The sequence below is a fragment of the Prionailurus viverrinus genome, chromosome D1 (assembly GCF_022837055.1).
Source record: "Prionailurus viverrinus isolate Anna chromosome D1, UM_Priviv_1.0, whole genome shotgun sequence".
Lineage (NCBI taxonomy): Eukaryota > Metazoa > Chordata > Mammalia > Carnivora > Felidae > Prionailurus > Prionailurus viverrinus.
The window spans coordinates 88,074,550-88,095,488 of record NC_062570.1 but is presented as its reverse complement, the minus strand read 5'-3'; the positions used below and the strand labels follow the sequence as shown (position 1 = coordinate 88,095,488).

General features: G+C 36.6%; 1 protein-coding gene across 1 annotated transcript in view; it reads left to right on the top strand.

Moving 5' to 3' along the window:
• FBXO3 (F-box protein 3) overlaps positions 1-19,312 on the top strand; it is a 32,310-nt gene extending 12,998 nt beyond the window's left edge. The window contains exons 4-11 of the mRNA XM_047877354.1: positions 2,929-3,043; positions 4,820-5,024; positions 6,150-6,195; positions 9,011-9,095; positions 9,934-10,056; positions 11,817-11,932; positions 12,679-12,869; positions 18,114-19,312. Of these exons, the coding sequence (XP_047733310.1) occupies positions 2,929-3,043; positions 4,820-5,024; positions 6,150-6,195; positions 9,011-9,095; positions 9,934-10,056; positions 11,817-11,932; positions 12,679-12,869; positions 18,114-18,287 (1,055 nt within the window). The 3' untranslated portion in view covers positions 18,288-19,312. The remainder of the gene's footprint in view (positions 1-2,928; positions 3,044-4,819; positions 5,025-6,149; positions 6,196-9,010; positions 9,096-9,933; positions 10,057-11,816; positions 11,933-12,678; positions 12,870-18,113) is intronic.
• The last annotated feature ends 1,627 nt before the right edge of the window (positions 19,313-20,939 follow it).

The following is a 20,939-nucleotide window of genomic DNA, read 5'->3' as shown; positions in this document are numbered from 1 at the left end:
AGGGGTATGTTAAAATTTCTCAGTGTGGTAGGCAGAATTCTGAGAGAGCTCCAAAGATTCACCCCTGCTGTACATGCCTGGTATGGTAATAGCCTCCCTTTGAGTGTGAGTGGTGCTGGAGATAATTGATTTCAGTCCTGTTTTTAGGTAATATGTGACAAAGGTGAATGGGCTTTGCAGATTTAATTAAGGTCCCAAATTAGTCGAATTTGAGTTAATTGTTAATCAAAATTAAAATTATCCTGAGCAGGCCTTACCTAATCAGGTGAGCCCTTAAAAGGAACCGGGCCCTTCCAGAAGGCAGAGAGATTTGAAGCATGGGTATTTCGTATTGGCTTTGAATAAGTAAACCAGCATGTTGTGATGAGGGCCATGTGATAGGGAATGGCAGGTGGCTTCTGGGAGCTGAGGGCCACAGTCCTGCAACTGCAAGGAAATGAATTCTGACCATAACCAGTGAAGTTGGAAGGGGACTTCAAGCATAAGATGCATAACCTAAGATGCATAGCAGCCGGAGTTGACACAGTGATTTCAGCCCGTGGGACCTGTGCGGAGGATCCAATTCAGTCATGCCCAGACTTCTTACCTACAGAAATTGTGGGATAGTAAATGAATGCGGTTTCAGCTGCTAATAGCACAGCAATAGAAAACTAATAACTGTGGTTGTGGATATATCTTTTTTCAATTTTAGTTCTGTTATTTTAAAAAATACATTTTGAAGCTGTGTTATTAGTTACACAAAATTAGCATTATAATATTTGTGTAGTCAATTTAACCTTTTTGCCATTACAAAAAGCCTTCTGTTACTTCTGATAACGCTGTGTGCCTGAAAGTCTATTTTGTGTGATTTTGGTAGAGCTATTTTAACTTTCTTTTCTGTATCTACATCTCTAAGATGTTTCTCTTGTATATGATTGTGTTTTGTTTTGTTTCTGTCACTCTTTTATTTATTAGATTATTTAGTTTATTTATATTTAATGTAATTATTACTGTATTTGGATTTAAATATATGCCATGTTCCTAATTGTTTTTTATCTGTGCTCCTGAACAGATGTTCCTTTTTTTCTATTCTTCTTAATTATGTTTTATTCTGTATCTCCTTTTCTTGCATAACTTTTTTAGCAATTACCCTAGAGATTAAAGTATGCACCTCTGATTTAATTAAAATCTATTGTAAATTAGTATTTTTACCACTTCCTGGACAATACAAGAACCTTAGACTACTTTAACTCCAATTATCTCCCTCCTGCCTCTTGTGTTACAGTTTTCGTGATTTTAGTTTTGAACATATTTTCTATCCCTGAAAAGATTATTATTATTATTTTATATATTCAGTTCAATTTCATTTTAGACTTACCTCCATATCTACCTTTTCTCATTGCTCTTCATTTCTTCCTGCATCTTCATGCTTTCATTTGGGATCATTTTTCTTCTACCGGAAGAATTCCTTTTAGTGTTTTGTTTTAATTTTTAAAAATTTCTGTTTATTTATTTTAATATTTTTTTATTTTTGAGAGAGAGAGCCACGGAGCATGAATGGGGGAGGGGCAGAGAGAGAGGGAGGCACAGCTCTATGCTGAGCTATCAGCTCCAGGGCTCAAACTCATGAACTGACCAATTTTAAGATCGTGACCTGAGCCAAAGTCAGATGCCCAACTGACTGAGCCACCCAGGCACCCCATTTTTAGTAATTTTTTAAAGGAGAGACCCCTACTCCTGAATTTTTCAGATTGTTTTTCATCTAAAAATGTATTGCTTTCACCTACACTTTTGAAATATATATATTCAGTGGGTATAGAATTTTAGTCAACAGTTATTTTTTTCAGCACTTTGAAGATACCATTCTTCTGGCTTCTATTGTTTCTGTTGAGAATGTAGCTGTCAGTCTGATTGTTATACCTTTGAAGGGGACTGTCTGACTTTCCCCCTTTGGCTGCTTTTTAAGGTTTCTCTTTGTCTCTGATTTTCAGCAGTTTCCCAATAATGAGTCTAGATATGATTTTCTTTATAACTGTTCTCCACTGGCTGAAGTGCTTCTTGAATCTGTGGTTTGGTGTTTTCATCAATTTTGGAAAATTCTCTCAGTGTTGCTGCCAAAAGCCTTGCTCAGCTTCTCAGCCACATGTTTGCTTTTAGGCTTGGCACTTGCCTCTAAGACAAGGTTGCTCCAAAGGCCCTGCTGAGCTCTCAGTTTCCCTGTTCTTCTGACTCTCCTCTCCCCCTGTCCTCACTGTCTTTGAGGTTCTGCAAAAGCCCTGAAACCAATTTTCGGTTGCATTTTCCTGGTTCTCAGCAAGAAGTTTGCTCCAACAACCTGGTGAGCCATTGCTGGAAGTGAATCCCTTCTCTTGGTATTTGTAATCACTTCCGGCTTTTTGAAGCTGGAATATATGGCAAGCTTACAAACATGCAAAATTGGGTTTAAGTTAATGGCTTCCCCACAGCATGAACTTATATCCACCTATGCCCTGTATTTCTCATTGAGAGACTATGTTAAGACTCTTGAACAACATCAGTTTGGAGAACTGGAGAGGTTCTCCAAACTGGAGAGGCTTTTTTTTAGTAGAGAAGAGTGAGTGTGTTAGATTAAGAAAAATGAGATATATCCTAAAGTTTGCAGCATAATGCAAAAAAAATTACTGCGGATCCCCCTGCTGCCTACCTTTCCATATTTTACGGAGTGCCAGTGTTTTCCCTGTTGAGGGGAAACTGAGGAGTTTCTTTCTCAGTGTTTCAAATGTCAGAGTCAATCCAAAGTGATATATTGTTGTTCTGAATTTTCCATCTAATTTCCCTATATTTCAGCAGTACAATTTGGACAGAATTCACTTGCTCTACGATTGTCCCACTGGCTAGAGGAAGGTTGTATTTGTCCTTAGATATAAGGATTATTGTTTCTTCATAATTTGCTTTTTTGTGTATTTGCAGAGGGCGCTCGAGAGGAAGACCTAGATGCAGTGGAAGCTCAGATTGGTTGCAAGCTTCCTGATGATTATCGATGTTCATATCGTATCCACAATGGGCAGAAGTTAGTGGTTCCTGGGTAAGATGTTTGCCATTTGGATTATTTTTAATGACACAAATGATTTCCCAGAATGAAAATAAAAAAAATTTGTACTTGCTCTTGACAGATTAAAGGTGTACAGGAATTCCCTCTTCTTTGTAAGAATCCAAAAGACAAAATCTCGGGGCCCCTGGGTGGCTCAGTCGGTTAAGCATCCGACTTCGGTTCAGGTCATGATCTCACAATTCGTGGGTTCAAGCCCCAAGTCCAGGTCTGTGCTGACAGCTCAGAGCCCAGAGCTTGCTTCAGATTCTGTGTCTTGCTCACAGACACATGCTCTCTCTCTCTGAAATAAATAAACCTGAAAAAAAATCTTAAAAAAAAAACCCTATAGCTTGAATTTGATTTTACTAAAGTAAATATGTCTCATGCAAGCAGTATTTCTATCAATGCATCTTTATGCTTCTAAAACAAAGTCTGATTGGGGTTGGGGTGGGTACTGTAGTACATAGGGTGGATGTGTGTGTGTGAGTATATTTTAACTAAAACTGTTCAGAACCCTTAAAGTCTCTGTCCCAGGTAAATGGTTTTGAAGAGCTTGATATAAATTCTGAGTACCATATATATAAAACGCAATAATTTGTTCAGAGCTACATACACCGAAGAAAGTATAGTTTTGTCCTATTCAGGCATAGCCTATAATTAAACGGCCTATTTTTTAAGAGGAAGTATTCATTATGGAACCTTTGGCAAAAGCAGGCCATGTAGTAGTAGCTGTCGAATTCATTCACAGTATTAAAAACTATATACTTTGGGTCTAATCTTTTTGTTCTTTTGTGAAAATTAAGCTATTTCAGAGGCGTTGCATTTAATGAAATGCTCCTAAGAGTTTAGGGAGAACTTTACATTGTTCTTAGTGGAAGGTGATGTGTCTTTGTGTGTGAAGAATCATATGAGACTCTGTTACCATTTAGATCAGGGTTGAGTGAGTACAGGGTGATCAGACTGAGATTACAAGGTAGTATTCAGAAATCAAATATTGGGCAATTAGGACTAAATAAGTGTAAATTACTGGCTGGTTTTTTCCTAGTCTTTTTTCCCTACTGAACCGAAACTTGACAAAAATTAAAAAATTGTCATAATTTAAGAGCAAATAGGAGAGAACTTTAATAAAAGAGTTTCCCAGAATTGACACGACAAACAGGTCATAATTTCTACACAGGGATTTATATCTATCCTCAGTGCAAATAGTGAAACTTAGGATAGGAATCCTATCATCAAGGATTCCTTCCATCAAGGTTCTTTCTATCAAGGACCAATACCTATGTTCTCATGTATATGCAGTGAGATCAGTTTAGACCCCATGCATCCAAAGTTTATGAAAATTTGGGCAAGGCTTAGGTTGGTTTACACTGATATTGTCTGGTAGGTTAGGGTAAGCTAAAGGTGGTAGTAAGATAAAACTATCAGAGTTTACACCTTCAAACATTAAAATAGTCATACACGCATATATAGCAAAACACTAGCAAATCAGTATATTATGGCAAGATGGTCTTGAAAGCAATAAAATGATTTTTCTTTTAAAAAGGTCTTTAAGACATTTTAGACGCTTAAGCTCTTAATTTAGATCAGAATCTTTCCACTCAAGTGTTTGAATGTAAAGAAATTGTGGTGTTTTTGGTGTTCCCGCTTTAGAATGGACATATTCATCAGTTCTAATAAAGCTGTTGATGTAAACATCGTTCATCAAAAGGATGAAGCACAGCTGTTTGTTTGGCACTGCAATTGATTACATTTTTGAGTCTCTGTTCTTAGGTTGTTGGGAAGTATGGCGCTGTCCAATCACTATCGTTCTGAGGATTTGTTAGACGTCGATACGGCTGCTGGAGGCTTCCAGCAGAGACAGGGACTGAAATACTGTCTCCCTTTAACTTTTTGCATACATACTGGTTTGAGTCAGTACATAGCAGTGGAAGCTGCCGAGGGCCGAAACAAAAATGAAGTTTTCTACCAATGTCCAGTAAGTAGAGAGTGTTTTTAAATATGGCTGTAAGATGTGTTCTGATAAGTGTATAAATGTGTGCCTTAGGAATTTTCAGAACTGTAGAATGGCATAGAGCATTATACAACTTAATTATAGGCCCATCTAATTAGAGGGCTAATATCTGGCCGTAATATTCTGACATAATGAAATGCCAGAAGACATTGGATAATCAATGCAAACCACTGTGCACAGAGGGAGGGCTGTGATATGTGTTAAGGTAATTCAAATTTAAGGAAAACGAATGAGATTTTGTTGAAGTAATTGTAATACACATTTCCAACTTAAAAAATTTAGCTTTTGAACATCAATCGATTCAAGTTCTGAGTGCAATAGAAACGTTTTAAACACTTCATTAGATAGCTTGAGTTCTTGAAAAATAATGACTTTTTTTGGGAGGCTTTTGTTATGATTTTAGTATAAACACAGACAGTGTGGCGTTTGGTTTCATTCTTACTTCTTCAGTTCTTTGTAATTTTGTAGTTGTAGATCTTCTGGCTTCATTTTTGCCAAGATGTGAACTTTTAACTTAAAAGAAGAATTTAAAGTAGAAAATCATAGGTATCTCAGAGACGTGACTCCATATAACATTTAAAATATTTAAAGAGCTTTCATAGCTTTTATTTCTTCCTAAGCATTTTCATGTCTTTTATCTCGTTTTTGACTTGCTACCTCTGTAAGGTTGTAGGATGATGGCTTGGTCTCTCCATTTACTGAGAGAAGTGACCAGTCTAGAATTGTTCAGGTCTCTTGACTCTGAATCCAGAGCCCTGTCTTAATAGGCTGTATTATCTTCTTACCTTAACTTCTTAACTTAAAGGATAATTTTTTTAGTTCACTGTAACAGTAATAGCAGTACATAAGTGGTTTAACTGTTATTGAGAAGTGCCTGGCACTCTTTTAAGGACTTTCTAGAAAGGGCCTAAATATAGAAATCCTAATAAGAGCAGGACTGAAAAGTGTAAGGAATGTCCGAGTGTTGGTTAGAGCACTTGTTATTTTGATCAATTTTGCCTTGTCTCCAGGGAAAGATGCAGGTAACAAACAATGAGAAATTAAGTAAAATATATTTTTCTCGATTATAATATTCTTTTTCTTGCCTAGGACCAAATGGCTCGGAATCCAGCTGCTATTGACATGTTTATCATAGGTAGGACAAAAAACAGTCTTCCTTTTCCTTTCTCCTTCCTTGTCAAAAAAATGAAGTTGGTAAAAACTTTTCCAATTACTTGATCAGCTGACAGTTTACACTTGTCCTTCTTACAGCTTGCTGGTTTAGAAAGTACTGCATCTAGGCTCTCATTCGAGTAGCCCTTGTACTTTGAATTTCTTTTCTATTTGGGAAAAAGCCATGCCCTGTGTAATCTTGTACTCCTGGGATTCTGCTGTAGAACAGTGAAATGAATAGAATTACTATGAGTATGTTTATATGTGTACACGCATGCACTTTCCATCAATCATATTAATACATAATTAGAGATATAGATAAAACAGCTTTATACCTATAAAGTCTGTGGGGCCAATTACAGTAAAATACTGGTGAGTCATACTAGAGATCTCCCAACAGCAGTCTTCAGAAACCAATGTAAACTCTGCTCGATGAACTCCTTGGCACAACTAGTTTTTCTTGGCCTTCAAAGGTATTTCTCACAGGATTTTGAGAACAATACAGTTTGTATGCAGTTGCAGCTCACCTCTTTGCTATTCATCCAATCTTGTTTTGCTTAGATTTTCCTCCCTTAAGAGATGCTTCCTGACTATCCACTCTGCTTTTTAAAGGCACATATTACACATCCCCATATATTAATAGTAAAGGGGCCTTGGAGGCTAAGGTGTCTGCATTTAATTATATCTCCTAATTGGAACCTCGAACAGAGTATTAGTCTCCATTTGTTCCACACTGTGACACATTACGGATTTGTGGTATATGCTTCACAATATCAAGAAACTCTCACCCCTACGTGGTAAGTTACAAAAAAACTATTTAACTTAGCCTCTAGCTTTTAGCTCCCCCTGATTCCTGTAGTCTGTTGTTTCCAAGTTAAGTGCCCTCTGGGGAGTATGCCCCTTCTCACTGCCCTCTTTGGCATCTTTGCATAGCACATACCTTCAGAGGTGATCACCATGGCTCTAGAACAGTGGTGCTACTAATTTATAAACTAAAGACTTCCTGAACTCTAAGGTAAGCTACCAGCTGAGCTCTGTGAGTTTCTTATTCTTAGTTTGGTGCTGGTCTGACATGGTGTGGAAGGCCCCACCGCTACAGCAGAGTACTAAGGTCTGATGAATAGTATTCTAGTAGCTGGGATTTCTCCTGGAGTAAGAGAGCAGCAAAGCAAAAGATTTGAGATGCAGTGAGGGAGGAGAGATGGGGTGAGAAGTTAGTGCTGGGAGGAGAGATAAGAAAGTGGCTTCCTTTAAGCTGCCTTGATAAAACCCCAGTGTTATCAAAGAGACGCCAAGATATAGGCTTACTTTAAAAAGTAAACTACCTTGGAATATATAAATTACATCTTGATTCAACTAAGTTTGACTTTCTTGGAATTTTTGGTAAAACACAAGATGGAATCTCTTGGTGTTTGGTAAATTATTAACTGATATTTAAGAAAACTAGAAGCTGTTCAGATAAGTTGAGTAATGAAGACTACCTAGGAAATTTTGTCCTTATTTTAAAGAACACACTTGGGTGTGTGTTGTAATAAATTAAGATATATTAAAATACAACACCAATTTCTTTTTTAGGTAAACCATGAACAATTTGTGGTTTGGTTTTCTCACCGTAACATTTTATTCCATGAATTATACAAAATGATGTTTTAAACTTTACAGGGAAATTACTAGTTCTAAAAACAAAATTGTAACTTCTTTGAATTTTAATGACATTATTCATGTGGCTCCTTAATATCTTGTTCAGAGTGGATAGATAGTAGGTGATCATTTGAATACAATAACATTCAATAAATAAAGGGTCAGAATAGGTCATTCATTAGTAGACACTGAGAAAAGAGCCTACTATTGTGGTTTCCCTTCTCTCGGTTGATGCCCTTAAAATTTTAAAGCTAGACACAAGACCCAAGCTTAAATTGTATCTTCTATTATTCTCTGAATAGTAGAATAGTAAGTAAATGCTATAAATTTAGCTCCAGTGTTCAGCATGGCAGAATGTAAGAACTGGGTTACTAGAAACAAGATTACAGAGAAATACAGAAAAACATTGATTGAGGGACTAATATTGCCAGGCACTGAGTCGTATTAATAATAGATAATGGGGGTCTGAGAAAGTTATGTTATATTACCTAGGAGGGGCAAACATAATTCATGTAAATACTTGTCACTGATCCACTCGGTAGATCACGGATGTGTAGTCCGGTCTGGACAAGAAAATGGAGGTCGTTGAATATGGAGGACTGTAATGCATTTGAATCTGTAGAGGTGCAACTAGACTACTTTGGGATTGGCCTGATGCCCAGAACTCCACAGTGCCCTACCCTTGTTAGATGCCCGGACTGAGCCTGGCTTCTGCCAGAATTTCGTGCATGAGTCAGGACGTACCTGGGCCAAGGGTATACCCTGATCATCTGAGGATAGGTGCTGATATTTTTCCTGTAGTTTCTTCTAAACATAGCTGTATCTCTTTTGTTCCATATGTTCTAGAAATTATAGACAGAAGAAGGCTTTTTATTCTTGTACCAGCACAAAATAAAGTTTAAAAATTTATTATTGAATTATAAGCATAAAAATAGTTTGCAGGTAGATGGAAGATTCCCTAGCAGGGTAGTTAAGAATGAGATGAGAATTGAGAATGGAAATTGATCTGTGAACGGTAAGTAGAAGTGTATCTGTGTTTCTAGTTTTGACCTCATATCTTAAGCATAGAGAAATTACCATTGTTTACTTGTTTCCTGTACAGATTTTGCAAAAATTATTTGTCCTTTTCTTCCTCCCCACCCCTTCCTGGTTTATAGGTGCTACTTTTACTGACTGGTTTACTTCTTATGTCAACAATGTTGTATCGGGTGGCTTCCCTATCATCAGAGACCAGATTTTCAGGTATTTCACTCAAGACTTTTTGAATAAAAATATTTGTAAATCAGAAAAAAACATGAGTTACAGATCTTGAGATGAAGTTTGGAAGAAGGTTAATAATAGAACCTCTCGTTTTCTTAAATGCCACTACTTTATTGTCACTTTAAAGCCACATTCAGACACTTGGAGAGGCAACATTTTTCTTCTCTTGAAGGATCAAGAGAAAAAACTGATTTTGATTTAGAAGTTAGGGCTTTGTAGTATAGTTTCTTTTTATACATAGTTTCCTTTGGGGTGGGGGAAGCTGTTTGCCAGTTAATGGATTTATTTTGAATAGGAAGTCAGTAACTACTAACTCCTGGCAAATACTATTTATTGTCTCTAAATGAACCCTCCAGGTGTGACAGATAGTAGTAGAGGCAATATTGGTTCACAGTAGCCTGGTTGGCAGAAATGACCAATTAGTTAGAAATTAGAGGTCTCTAGAATAACTTGCTAACACATTTTATTGTCAGAGCCACTGTTGATAGGACTTTCAGGTGTCCCAAAAGTTTCCTGGCTCTGAAAAATGAGATAAACTCTTTTCAGTTTCCAGTTTAATCAGTGAATCATTACTGGAACCACTGCTCATTGAGCCTTGGCTGCTGTCCTTACAGATCTAAAGTCTTCAAGGTTTTCTAGTTCATAATTTATAGTTTTCTTCTAAGCTGAAAGGGACTATACCTTTACGTTCCCAAATATGGTTTAAATTTTTGATCCTAAAATGAAGTAAAAGCCATTTCACACTGTATCTTGAGATCTTTCATCTTAGAGACTTGAAGTTAGTTGATTAAAAAATGTTTAATGTTTTAAAATTATCTAGATATGTTCATGATCCAGAGTGTGTAGCAACAACTGGGGACATTACAGTGTCAGTTTCCACGTCGTTTCTGCCAGAACTTAGCTCTGTACATCCACCCCACTACTTCTTCACATACCGAATCAGGTGAGAACTGTAAATGGGGTCGCCTTTCAGTTAATGGTGGGCTATATCCTGTGGTTGTGTTGTTCTCTCCCCTTTGACATGATACATGAAACACATTTTGAAAGACAGCTTCTTGCTGAGGTGTGGAGGAACGTGGATAACAAAATTTTTTATAAGCTAGTGTCCGTAAGGGACTTGAGTTTCCAGTAACCTCCAAGTTACTTATTTCTTGCAGATGTACTGTGTTTAAAGAATTGTGCCAGGTTCCTTGAGGTGGACACTAAGTTGTAATCATCATGAAAGCTCTCTGTGAGAGTTGTAATGCATTCCAGAAGCTATCAAATTGCCCAGGATGAAACCGTGCATTTTAAATTTCAGTTAGCTTGCCTATATTCAGTTAAAAATCAAATATTTATTAGGTGCTGCCTAGTATCAGACACGGTGTTAAGCACTGGATTTGGTTAAATAAAAAACAAATATTAAATTCGCTTTAATTTTTTTTTTTCAACGTTTATTTATTTTCGGGACAGAGAGAGACAGAGCATGAACAGGGGAGGGGCAGAGAGAGAGGGAGACACAGAATCGGAAACAGGCTCCAGGCTCTGAGCCATCAGCCCAGAGCCTGACGCGGGGCTCGAACTCCCGGACCGCGAGATCGTGACCTGGCTGAAGTCGGACTCTTAACCGACTGCGCCACCCAGGCGCCCCTTAAATTCGCTTTAATTAGAAGTACTCTGAGCTGTGACATAAAGATAGCTCATTGCTCTAAGGGATTAAGGATACTTTGTTTTTAGATTTATTTTTATATTTATTTTTTATGATGTGTTATATATATTTGAAAAGTACATATACATGCATATATATACACTGGAAATATTTTTGCTACCATATACTAACCAGGGAGCATCATAGGATTTTGGTATTATATGCAGCCTTTGATATATCCAGTTACATATGTGCAGATGTTTGTGTTTTGGATTTTTTTTTAAGTGTATTTATTTTTGAGAGAGAGCCTGCAAGTGTGAGCAAGAGAGGGGCAGAGAGAGAGGAGAGAGAATCCCAAGCAGGCTCCGCGCTGTCAGCACAGAGCCCAGTGTGGGGCTCAATCTCAAGGACTATGGGATCATGACCTGAGCTGAAATCAAAAGTTGGATGCTTAACTGACTGAGCCACCCAGGCGCCCTGATGTTTGTTATTTTAATTGTTTAATTCAAATCCTGCCTCGGCTTGAAACATGCTTAAAGTTATAATACCGACACTTGCTTATAGGGTACTCAAAATAAGGGACAGCAGATTCCTAGAGAAAAGGGGGAAATAATAGTATTGGGAAACAGTCAAGGTGTAATCCTAGTAACTGACTAGTGACATTTTGCTTTGAGCTTTCTAGAAGCAAAAGGGAAACGTCCTGTGAAAAAGAAACAGAAATTTTTCATTGCACTGAATTCTAGTAAGCATTTCATACATTCATCTTTACTTGAACAGCAAAAGATTATTATCACCCAGTGTGTTTATAAATTTTTATGTTGCCCTTTCTATTGTTGATTCTTACGGAAAGTCAAGTGAGCAAATTGAGTGAAAGCATTTCTGTGGGAGAGTCAAGCTAATCAAGCCATTATCTTTGAGAATTTATAGGAATAGATGGTTAACACAGACGTTGGGTTGGGTTTCTTAATTTCCTTTGGGAACTTTTTCATAGTCTTAGTCCAAATATTATAGCTCTTAAACAAAAGAAACAAAATCAGGCCAGATTTGTGTCTCTACCACCCCATTCCCTTCTCCAGGATTGAAATGTCAAAGGATGCACTTCCTGAGAAGGCTTGTCAGTTGGACAGTCGCTATTGGAGAATAACGAATGCTAAAGGTGATGTAGAAGAAGTTCAAGGACCTGGAGTAGTTGGTATGTAACTTGAGATTTGGGTTTACATATCAGTTGCCTCTAAGACATTTTGGAGAGCATCTATGTTGCATACAGCTTGGAAAATGCATGATGTAGTCAGTGGATAAGACTGATCTTTTAATAGCTGTGTTTCCAATGTGAAAGATATCATAGATTTTGGGCTTTCTTTGACTCCAATATTTGCTTCATAAATATAATGTGTAAAGATCATTATTCTATTAGATTAGTACCTTAAACATGAACTTTTCTAAAATTATAGCAAACAATTATTCAGGGATTGATTTTCCGTTCTGTAGATCACCCGAGTTCTTTATTTGCTTCTTAAGTTCTTTATTTTTTTTTTTTTCGGTGGGATAATTATTTGTTATCATATTCTGTGGTTACTGGGCATAGAGCAGAAGGAGAAAATAAATTTCATACTGGTCATCTCTTTGAAATTTGGGGGAAATGTTAAAATCAGTAGCTCAGATTTTTATCTGTGGATTTCAATCATCTTTAGCTCTGATTGTCATTGACATTCAGCTTTTTAAAAGATTATGATTATCTTAAGTTTCTGAACCCTAATACCATCACTGTTAACATTTTGCTATGTTTCCTTTTAGTTGTTTTTTTTTTCTAATCGTGCATTTACTTTAACATAGTTTGCATAATCCCACAGAGGGCATTATCTTATTTGCTGTGATGAAGAACTGAATTATAAAATTCAAGGTATAAACCTTGGTTTCTTATTACTGTCTTCTCTGCAGGTGAATTTCCAATCATCAGCCCAGGTCGGGTATATGAATATACAAGTTGTACCACATTTTCTACAACATCAGGATATATGGAAGGATATTATACCTTCCATTTTCTTTACTTTAAAGACAAGATCTTTAATGTTGCTATTCCCCGATTCCATATGGCTTGTCCAACATTCAGGGTGTCTATAGCCCGATTGGTGAGTTAAATTTTCCTCTGGGACTGATTTATGTGACTTTGTAGAATTAACTCCACAGAAGGATTTTGTTGATTAGCCAGACAAATGGTTTACAAATGGTGTTCCCAGAGAACCCTAGAGATTCTGTGGAAATATCATGGGGGGGCCATGTGAATATGTAGGGGTGGTGGATAATAAGTAAGCTAGACTGCATACACTTCAATCAGAGTAACTCTACTGTTAGCTGTTTTTTTGTTTTGTTTTTTGTTTTTCATAGACGTCACTTTTTTTGAGCAGTTTTAGATTCATAGAAAATTGAGCAGAAGGTACAGAAATTTCCCAAATACCCCCTGCCCCCATGCATGCACAGACTTCCCCATTATCAGTAGCTCCTACCAGAGTGGTATTTTTGTTAACAGTTGATGAACCTACATTAGCATATCAAAATCACCCAAAATCCATAGTCTACATTCGGGTTCACTCTTGGTGTTAGATATTCTGTGGGTTTGGACAAATGTATAATGACACGTATCCACCATCATAGTATCATGTAAAATAGTTACTGGTTTTAAAGGTTCAGTCTCTTTTCCACTGTTTCCAAAAACAATTCTGTGGCCTAATGAGAAACACCACACTAGACCAGTTAGAACAGGCTTTATTTTATTTCATTAAGATTAGGAAAACAATTTCTTGCAGTGTTTTTGCTAAAAATCCCAATTTTGTAAAGTAATACAAATATCCTATAGAGAGACTACTAAAAGTACAAGTCTACCCATTAAACCCTCTTTGTAGTCGTCTCTCTTTGGGATTGTTTCCTAAATCAACTGGGTATAATTTTAAAATCTCATCTTTAGGATTACCTTATGATTGTGGCAGTACCCCAATCTTATGGATTATAAAAGCTTATGGATTAAAGAGAATTTTGAGGCTCCAGCTATATAATAGGAATAAAATAAAATATGACTTGTATACCCAGAATGTAACTGAGTCATAGGCGTTGAATGTTCAGAGAGGGCCCTCCGGCTCCTGGGATGACCCTGATGGGCGAGTCCAAGATAAGTGTGGGAAGATGTACATGATATTAATCAGGCCTAGAGCTGACACATTCCCCGTTTGGAAAGAGAAGGATAATGTTGAGACTGTAGGCCATTACGCTTGCATGTCTGGTGAAAAGGATCTACAGTCTGGGTTTGGAAGTGAAGTTTAGCTTCCCTCCCAGTGGAAGAATGCTTTCTACTGTATATTTCCAGCACCAGGAATTTGTTACTTCCTATAACATTCTCCTGTTTTTGACCAGTCCAGTTTCTGTATGAGATTGGTATCACCTATGAATGTTTGATACAGCTCATTAGTGAAGCCATCTGGCACTAGAGTTCTCTTGGTGGGAAAGTTTGAAATAGGAATTTAATTTCTATAATGTATTTTCTATTGCTTCTTGTTTCACTCTTGGTAATTTGTGTCTTTCAAGGAATTTGTCCATTTTGTCTAAATGTTGAACTTACTGGCATAAAATTATTTACAATATTCCCTTGATATCCTTTTAATGGCCGCAAGAACTGTAGTCATATGCCCTTTTTTGCTCTTAATATTGGTAATTTATATCTTTTGTTGATCAGTTCACCTAAGGGGTTATCCCTTTTACTAGTCATTTGAAAGAACAACTTTGGGTTTCACTGGTTTTCTCTATTGTTTGCTCATTTTCTATTTCATTGATTTCTGCAGTTATATTTATTTATCTCCTCCTACCACTTTGGGGTTCGTTTGTTTTTTTACCAGCTTCTTAAGGTAGAAGTTTAGATTATTGACTTTAGGCCTTTCTTTTCGCTAAAGCACTGTTTTGGCTGTGTTTCATAAATTTCGATATTTTGTTTTCAATAACATTTAATTCGAAATATTCTCAAATTTCCCTTGTAATTTAATTTTGGTCTGTAACTTTTCTAAAAATGTGTTAATTTTCAAACATTTGGAGGTTTTCCAGTTAATTCTTGTTTAATAATTTCTAATTTTGTTATGGTTAGAGAACTCACTGTGTGTAGCTTCAACCCTTTTAAATGTTTTATGTCCCAGCATTATGGTCTATTTTGGTAACTAATCCTTGTGTATTTGAAAAGAATGTATATTCTGCTGTCCGTGGGCATATTATACTATAAATGATAGTTTAGATTGGTTGACTGTTTTCAAATCTTCTATATATTAACTGATTTTTTTTTTGTCCTTGTTCTCTGAAAGATGATTGTTGAAATCTCCAACCACAATTAGTTTCGTCCATTTCTCTTTTTAATTCTATCAGATATGCTTCATGTATTTTGAAGCTCTATAATTATATGCAAATATGCTTGGGATTCTTATGTTTTTTTAATGAAGTGCTTTCTTTTATTATTATGAAATCTCTCTCTCTGTCTCTGATAATATTTCTTGTCCTAAAGTTGCTAATATTCCAGACGTAAAGTGTAAAGAATGTTGAGGTTTGTTTGGGCAGGCAGTTAAGTTACTGTGGGGTCAGCTTGCTCCTGTTGAGACTTGTTTTTAATGTTTGTTAGGGTGGGGTATAAAGTAGTCTTTAATTTAGGACAGTAGTTCTCAAACTTTTCGGTCTCATGGCTCCCTTAAACTTTTAAAAATTATTGAGGACTTCAAAGAACTCTTGTTTATATGGGTTATATCAATATTTATCATGTTAGAAATGAAAACTGAGAAGTTTTATAATATTTACATACTCTTTTTTTAAAGTTTACAATTTTTAAATTTATAATTTTAAATTATAATAATAAACTCATTACATGTTCAACCCTCTTAACCATGTTCTTACTTATTTAGAGTTTTAATTTCCTCCCAACCACAAATAAGCATATAAAATTTTGACATGCCTTGTGGAAAATGTTTCTCTCTCTCTCAAGGATGAGAAATCAATAAAAGAAATGAGAATTCTGGACTTACTTCTAATCAACATGAAAGAGGCAGTGGGGATTGTATTTGTATTGTGTTGTACTTGTATTGTACCTTCCCTGTGGAAATACTTGTTTTCTTGATATGGAAATGGAATTGTTCTCCTTTTTTGTGCCCTGACCATATGATAATTATTGTACTTAATACTTGGCTTTTGCTTTATACTTTGAATGTCACTATAAAATATACTTTTGGTTGATCTTAAGCCTTTTCTTGCTCTAGGTGGGTTTGTTGTTTGCTTTTGGACACTTGAGAGGTTCCCGCTGCTTATTTATTTCCATCTTACCCCTGTGCGCCTCTTTCCATCTGCTGCTTCTGTGTGTACACTTTTATCAGAGACCATCAGCAATCTCCCTCTTTAGCCGCGTTGATTTCTTTAACAGTTTTTTCTGTTCTCTTCTTCATTAAGATGACTAATGATCATGCTACCTGAATTTAATGTTTTAGAATTTCCTAAGCCTTCCCCGTCGCCCCTTTGGAACCTTCTACTGAATTTTAAAGTCTTCATTCCCTAGATTGAGAAAATAAAAAAATAAAAATAATGGAATATCATGTCATATTTATGTATATTTTCTCTGATTGTTGTTAATGTTGTTGTTATTAGTGTTATAATAAATCCTAAGTGACAATCCTTTGACAGCTCCTAAAGAACAATTTCTTTCTCCCACATTAATTAATTTGCTTGCTCAACAAATATTATTGAGTACCTACTAGGTGCTGGGGGAAATGCAGTGAACAACACAGCCAAAATCTGCCTTCGGGGATGTAATGTACAGCACGGTGACCATAGTTAATGCTGTATTGCCTATTTGAAAGTTGCTAAGAGAATCAATCTTAAAAGTTCTCATCACAAGAAGACATTCTGTAACTATGTATGGTGACGGATGTTAACTAGACTTACTGTGGTGATCATTTTGTAATATATACAAATATCAACTCATTATGTTGTACACCTGGAACTCATGTAATGTTGTATGTCAATTATACCTCAATAAAAAAAAAAAAAGAAAGTTGAGGAAATTAAAAACAAAACAACACAAAAAAACCTCTACCTTGGAATTTACATTCTAGCTGGAAGAGACAAGGGTAGCAAATAAACACTATCTAGTTATACCAAGTAGTAAAAAGTGCTCTGGAGAAAAATCAGAGTAAAGGATATAAGGAGTGTCTGTTGGGTTGTTCTCATATAAAGATATGTTGGGGAATGCCTCGGTGACATGTGATTTGAGACTTGAAAGAAGTAGAGGGAGCCAGGTGGATTTATGTGGGAGAATGGTGTTCCAAACAAAAGAACAGCAAGTGCAAAGGCCCTGAAGCACTCATGTTACATAAACATAATACTAATGCTTGGTATGTTTGAAGAATTGCAAGAAGGCCGATGTAGCTGGAGTGCAGTGACTGGGGGAGAGTGGTCAGAGATGAGATCAGAGGGGTAGTGAGTGCTGGATATGAAATGCCATAAAGGCCTCGGGGGAAGGGCTTTTGCTGACATCACATCCCACATTTCCCAGTACTTCCTACATCACCACCTAGGTGCTCCCTGCTGTTCAGAACTCTGTCCCATATAGCAACTCCTCTCATTGAGTCTTCAAATGTAGGAAAGAGAAAAACTGACAGCAGAGTAAATCAAGACCTGATTAGAGACACTATTTAAGCAGAATTGAAGTTTCCATGAGATGATCAGATATTGCGTGTTCAACCTCACTATTGCCCTATTCAGAGAGCCTTCAGTGAGTTAATTTCAAAGTAGAGGCTACCCATGGTGGTTGAATTGAATCGATGTGTCTTTATAGTAGGAGCTCCATAGAAATCTAGTAAACCTCGTGACAGTACATAAAAGTTACCAGTAGAGGTCATACCTTATTAATATTTTTGCATCATCTTTTCTACAAGCATATAGATTAATAAAGAATTGTTACATAATCCACTGAAATAAATTCAGTAAAATTTTATCTTGGGTTGTTAGGAGTGGTCTGTTGGCTACCTTGTACAAATTATCAACTACCAGGTAAAAAATAAATACTGTATTAATGAAATATATCTACCATTAAAGCCACATTGAGCATTCTAAAACGTGTATATATATATATATATATATATATATAGATACATATATATATTCTTGCATCAGCATACATATATGTATCTATACATATATAGATTCTTGCATCAGCATATGCATTATGAAAATACATTGTTCAAGTCTATAGAAATTCATATATGGCATGTCCAGTTGTTTATAGATAAGTGAGAACTTACATAAAATAAGTATAAAACACTGATGGAAGTTCTTATCAAAAGATTGTCTTCTCTTTCAAGGAAATGGGTCCTGACGAATATGAAGAGATGGAAGAGGAAGAAGAAGAGGAGGAGGAGGAAGACGATGACGATTCGGCAGATATGGACGAATCTGATGAAGATGACGAGGAAGAGAGACGAAGGAGAGTCTTTGATGTTCCCATTCGCAGGCGCCGCTGCTCTCGCCTTTTCTAGCAAGGGTCTGCAGGCGGGAAGCACTGGCATGAATCCAGTTTGTTAAGTAGATTTCTCAATAATGTAAATAACTAAACTGTTCTCAGCACATAGCAGGAAAACTAGCATGAAATGTTGTTCCAGGCCCTGGGTTCTCTGCGACACTGCATTAGGAATTGGATTGTTTTGGTTTGTTTTGTGTTTCTGAGGTAGAGGAGGAAATGGGAATCGTTTTTTTTTCCTTCTTTTTTTCCCCCTCTTTTAGAAGTCCATGGGTGAATAGTTCTCTAGCTAAAGAACAGACATTGCTTTGCTTTAAAAGATTTTATACTTCTACAGATAGGGAAATGGGAGGGAACTGTTTTGAATAAGGATTTTTAAATGTAGCAGAAATACCTACACAGGGATAGAGAGAAGCTATGTGACTGAATGATTCTGTGAAAAGACTTCTTGCAGTTGTGAATTATTTAGAAATGAACAGAATTTGTAATTAGGCTAATCCATTTAGTGATTCCTATATATTTTGTACTCCCGGGGAACTAATTGACCTAATAGTTTGAATGCTAGTTGTTTGTCCTTTCTTAGACAATCTGTCCTTGAATTTAAAGTTTTCATCACTACAACCTCGAACTTAAAGTCTTTATCACTATGACCTTGGCCTTGCATTCAGTCTTCAACTCTACCAACCTTGAGTTTAATTTAAAACCTGCAACATGACAACCTTGAATTTAATTTAAAGTCTTTAGTGCAATGACCTTTTTTCATATTGTTCACAGATGCATCGTTTTCAAAATGTGTGTAAAACTATGTGTTGTGTGGTTTATTAACAGAAGAATCTTCACGATGTCTCATGTAGTCTAAATCTGTAAATACTGCTTCTGTTTTGTTTCTCCTTTATACACTTGACTGTCTAACTTTGTGATAAGTGACATGAATTTTATGTTAAGTATAAACATGAATTTTTTTGTAATTATACAATTAAGAGTTTGGAATGACATCCTCCAAGTGGCAAAAACTCACATTTTAAAAACGAATTTTGGTTCTGATCCTGTATTTTGTGTAATTGCCTATTTTCCATAAACTAATATTAATCATCCTTTGCACCTTTCCATCTTAAGATGGGAAATGAAATTGAAATTCATTGTCCTGTTGCCAGAGGCCCATTCAAAGTCATTTCCTGGCTTTGACTATACCCTGTCATATGCTCTACTTTCTGTTTTCTGCAAGAATAGTTCTTTTGTAGGGAAAACTGTAGGAAGAGGGAAGTATATGCCGGGTAAAGCAGCTGCCCCCAGGGACTATGAAGACCCTTTCATATTGTCTCGTGTCAAAATGTTCTGAAATGGAGTAAGTAGTTTTTCCTGCTTATTTTTTAATTTTATCATCAGTCTACCAAATCCTTCTATTATGCCTATCTCTCCCTTTAAAAAAAAAAAAAAAAAAAGCCAACGTACTGAGCTTTAAAAAGAGAAAGTTTCCCAGTAAAGCAATAATTTAAAACTAGTTAATGTGGAAAGTTAAAGCTGGTCCCAGCATCCCTTGCCATTTTTGCTTCTTTGTCTTTTCTGGCTGACCTCTCCTCTCTATTCACAGAATACTCAGGATGCCCCACATCTCCCCTGCAACCCCATTCAATTATTGCTTCTCAGAATACTTCAGGCTTATTTATCCTCTCATTTAAATTCACTTTCTCTTAGCATGTTGAATGAATGACCTCTCATTCATAACCAAGGTATGATTGATTGGTTGACAACATGCTCAAGTGTTGTATTTCATTGGCAAGAATGTGCATTCACACATAAAAGGGATCTAATGGTTGGCCAGCCTAAGCTTTTGTAGAGCGAAGCCCAGGTATAGTGAAGGCGGAGGTCCCTTGAGACCACTATCTATCTTTCACTCATTTGCCTAAAGCTTGATGTATCAGTTAGGATGAGACAGATACCTAAATGAACAGCAGCAAATAGTTTAGGGGTTATTTTTCTCTTGTGAAAAGTCAGGGGTGACTAGTTGAGGACTGACACAGTGGCCCAGTGGTGTCATCATTTGCAGATTCCTTCCAGGTTTCTGTTCTGCCATCCTTTGCACAAGGCTTTAATGATAAAGGTCACCTCGTGGTTGCAAGATGGCAGCTGCAGTCCTATTATAACCCAGGAAGGATGATGAGAAAAGGGACCAATTAAATGGAAAGTAAAGTCAAACATAAGGCTGGAGAGGATGGTTTTCAACCGTCCTGTGAACAGGTAGAAAAGTGGGGGAGGGGGGTACACGTAAGGACAGTGATGCAGAAATTAACACAGGCAGCATGGAGACCTGGTGTGAAGGACTTGTAATACTCCAAGTAAGACATGCTACCAGCTTGAATTAGAACATTAGCAGTGGGAGTGGACTGAAAAGACAAAACCGATATCTACATGATTATGTAGGAGTTGGTGATTAGATGTGAAAGAGTGGAAGAAATCAAAGTTGATTCCCAGGTTTCTGGCTTCATTTATGAAAAACAAAGTTTGCAGGAAATCCAGTTGGACACTGGAGATGAAATTTGGACACATTTTGAATTCAAGAAGCCTGTAGGACACACTAGTTCCAGCAGTCAGGTATGAATATGAAAACTGAGGGAGAGTGGTCAGGAATGGAGAATATAGATTTGCAAATTACCTGCAAACACACATCCCC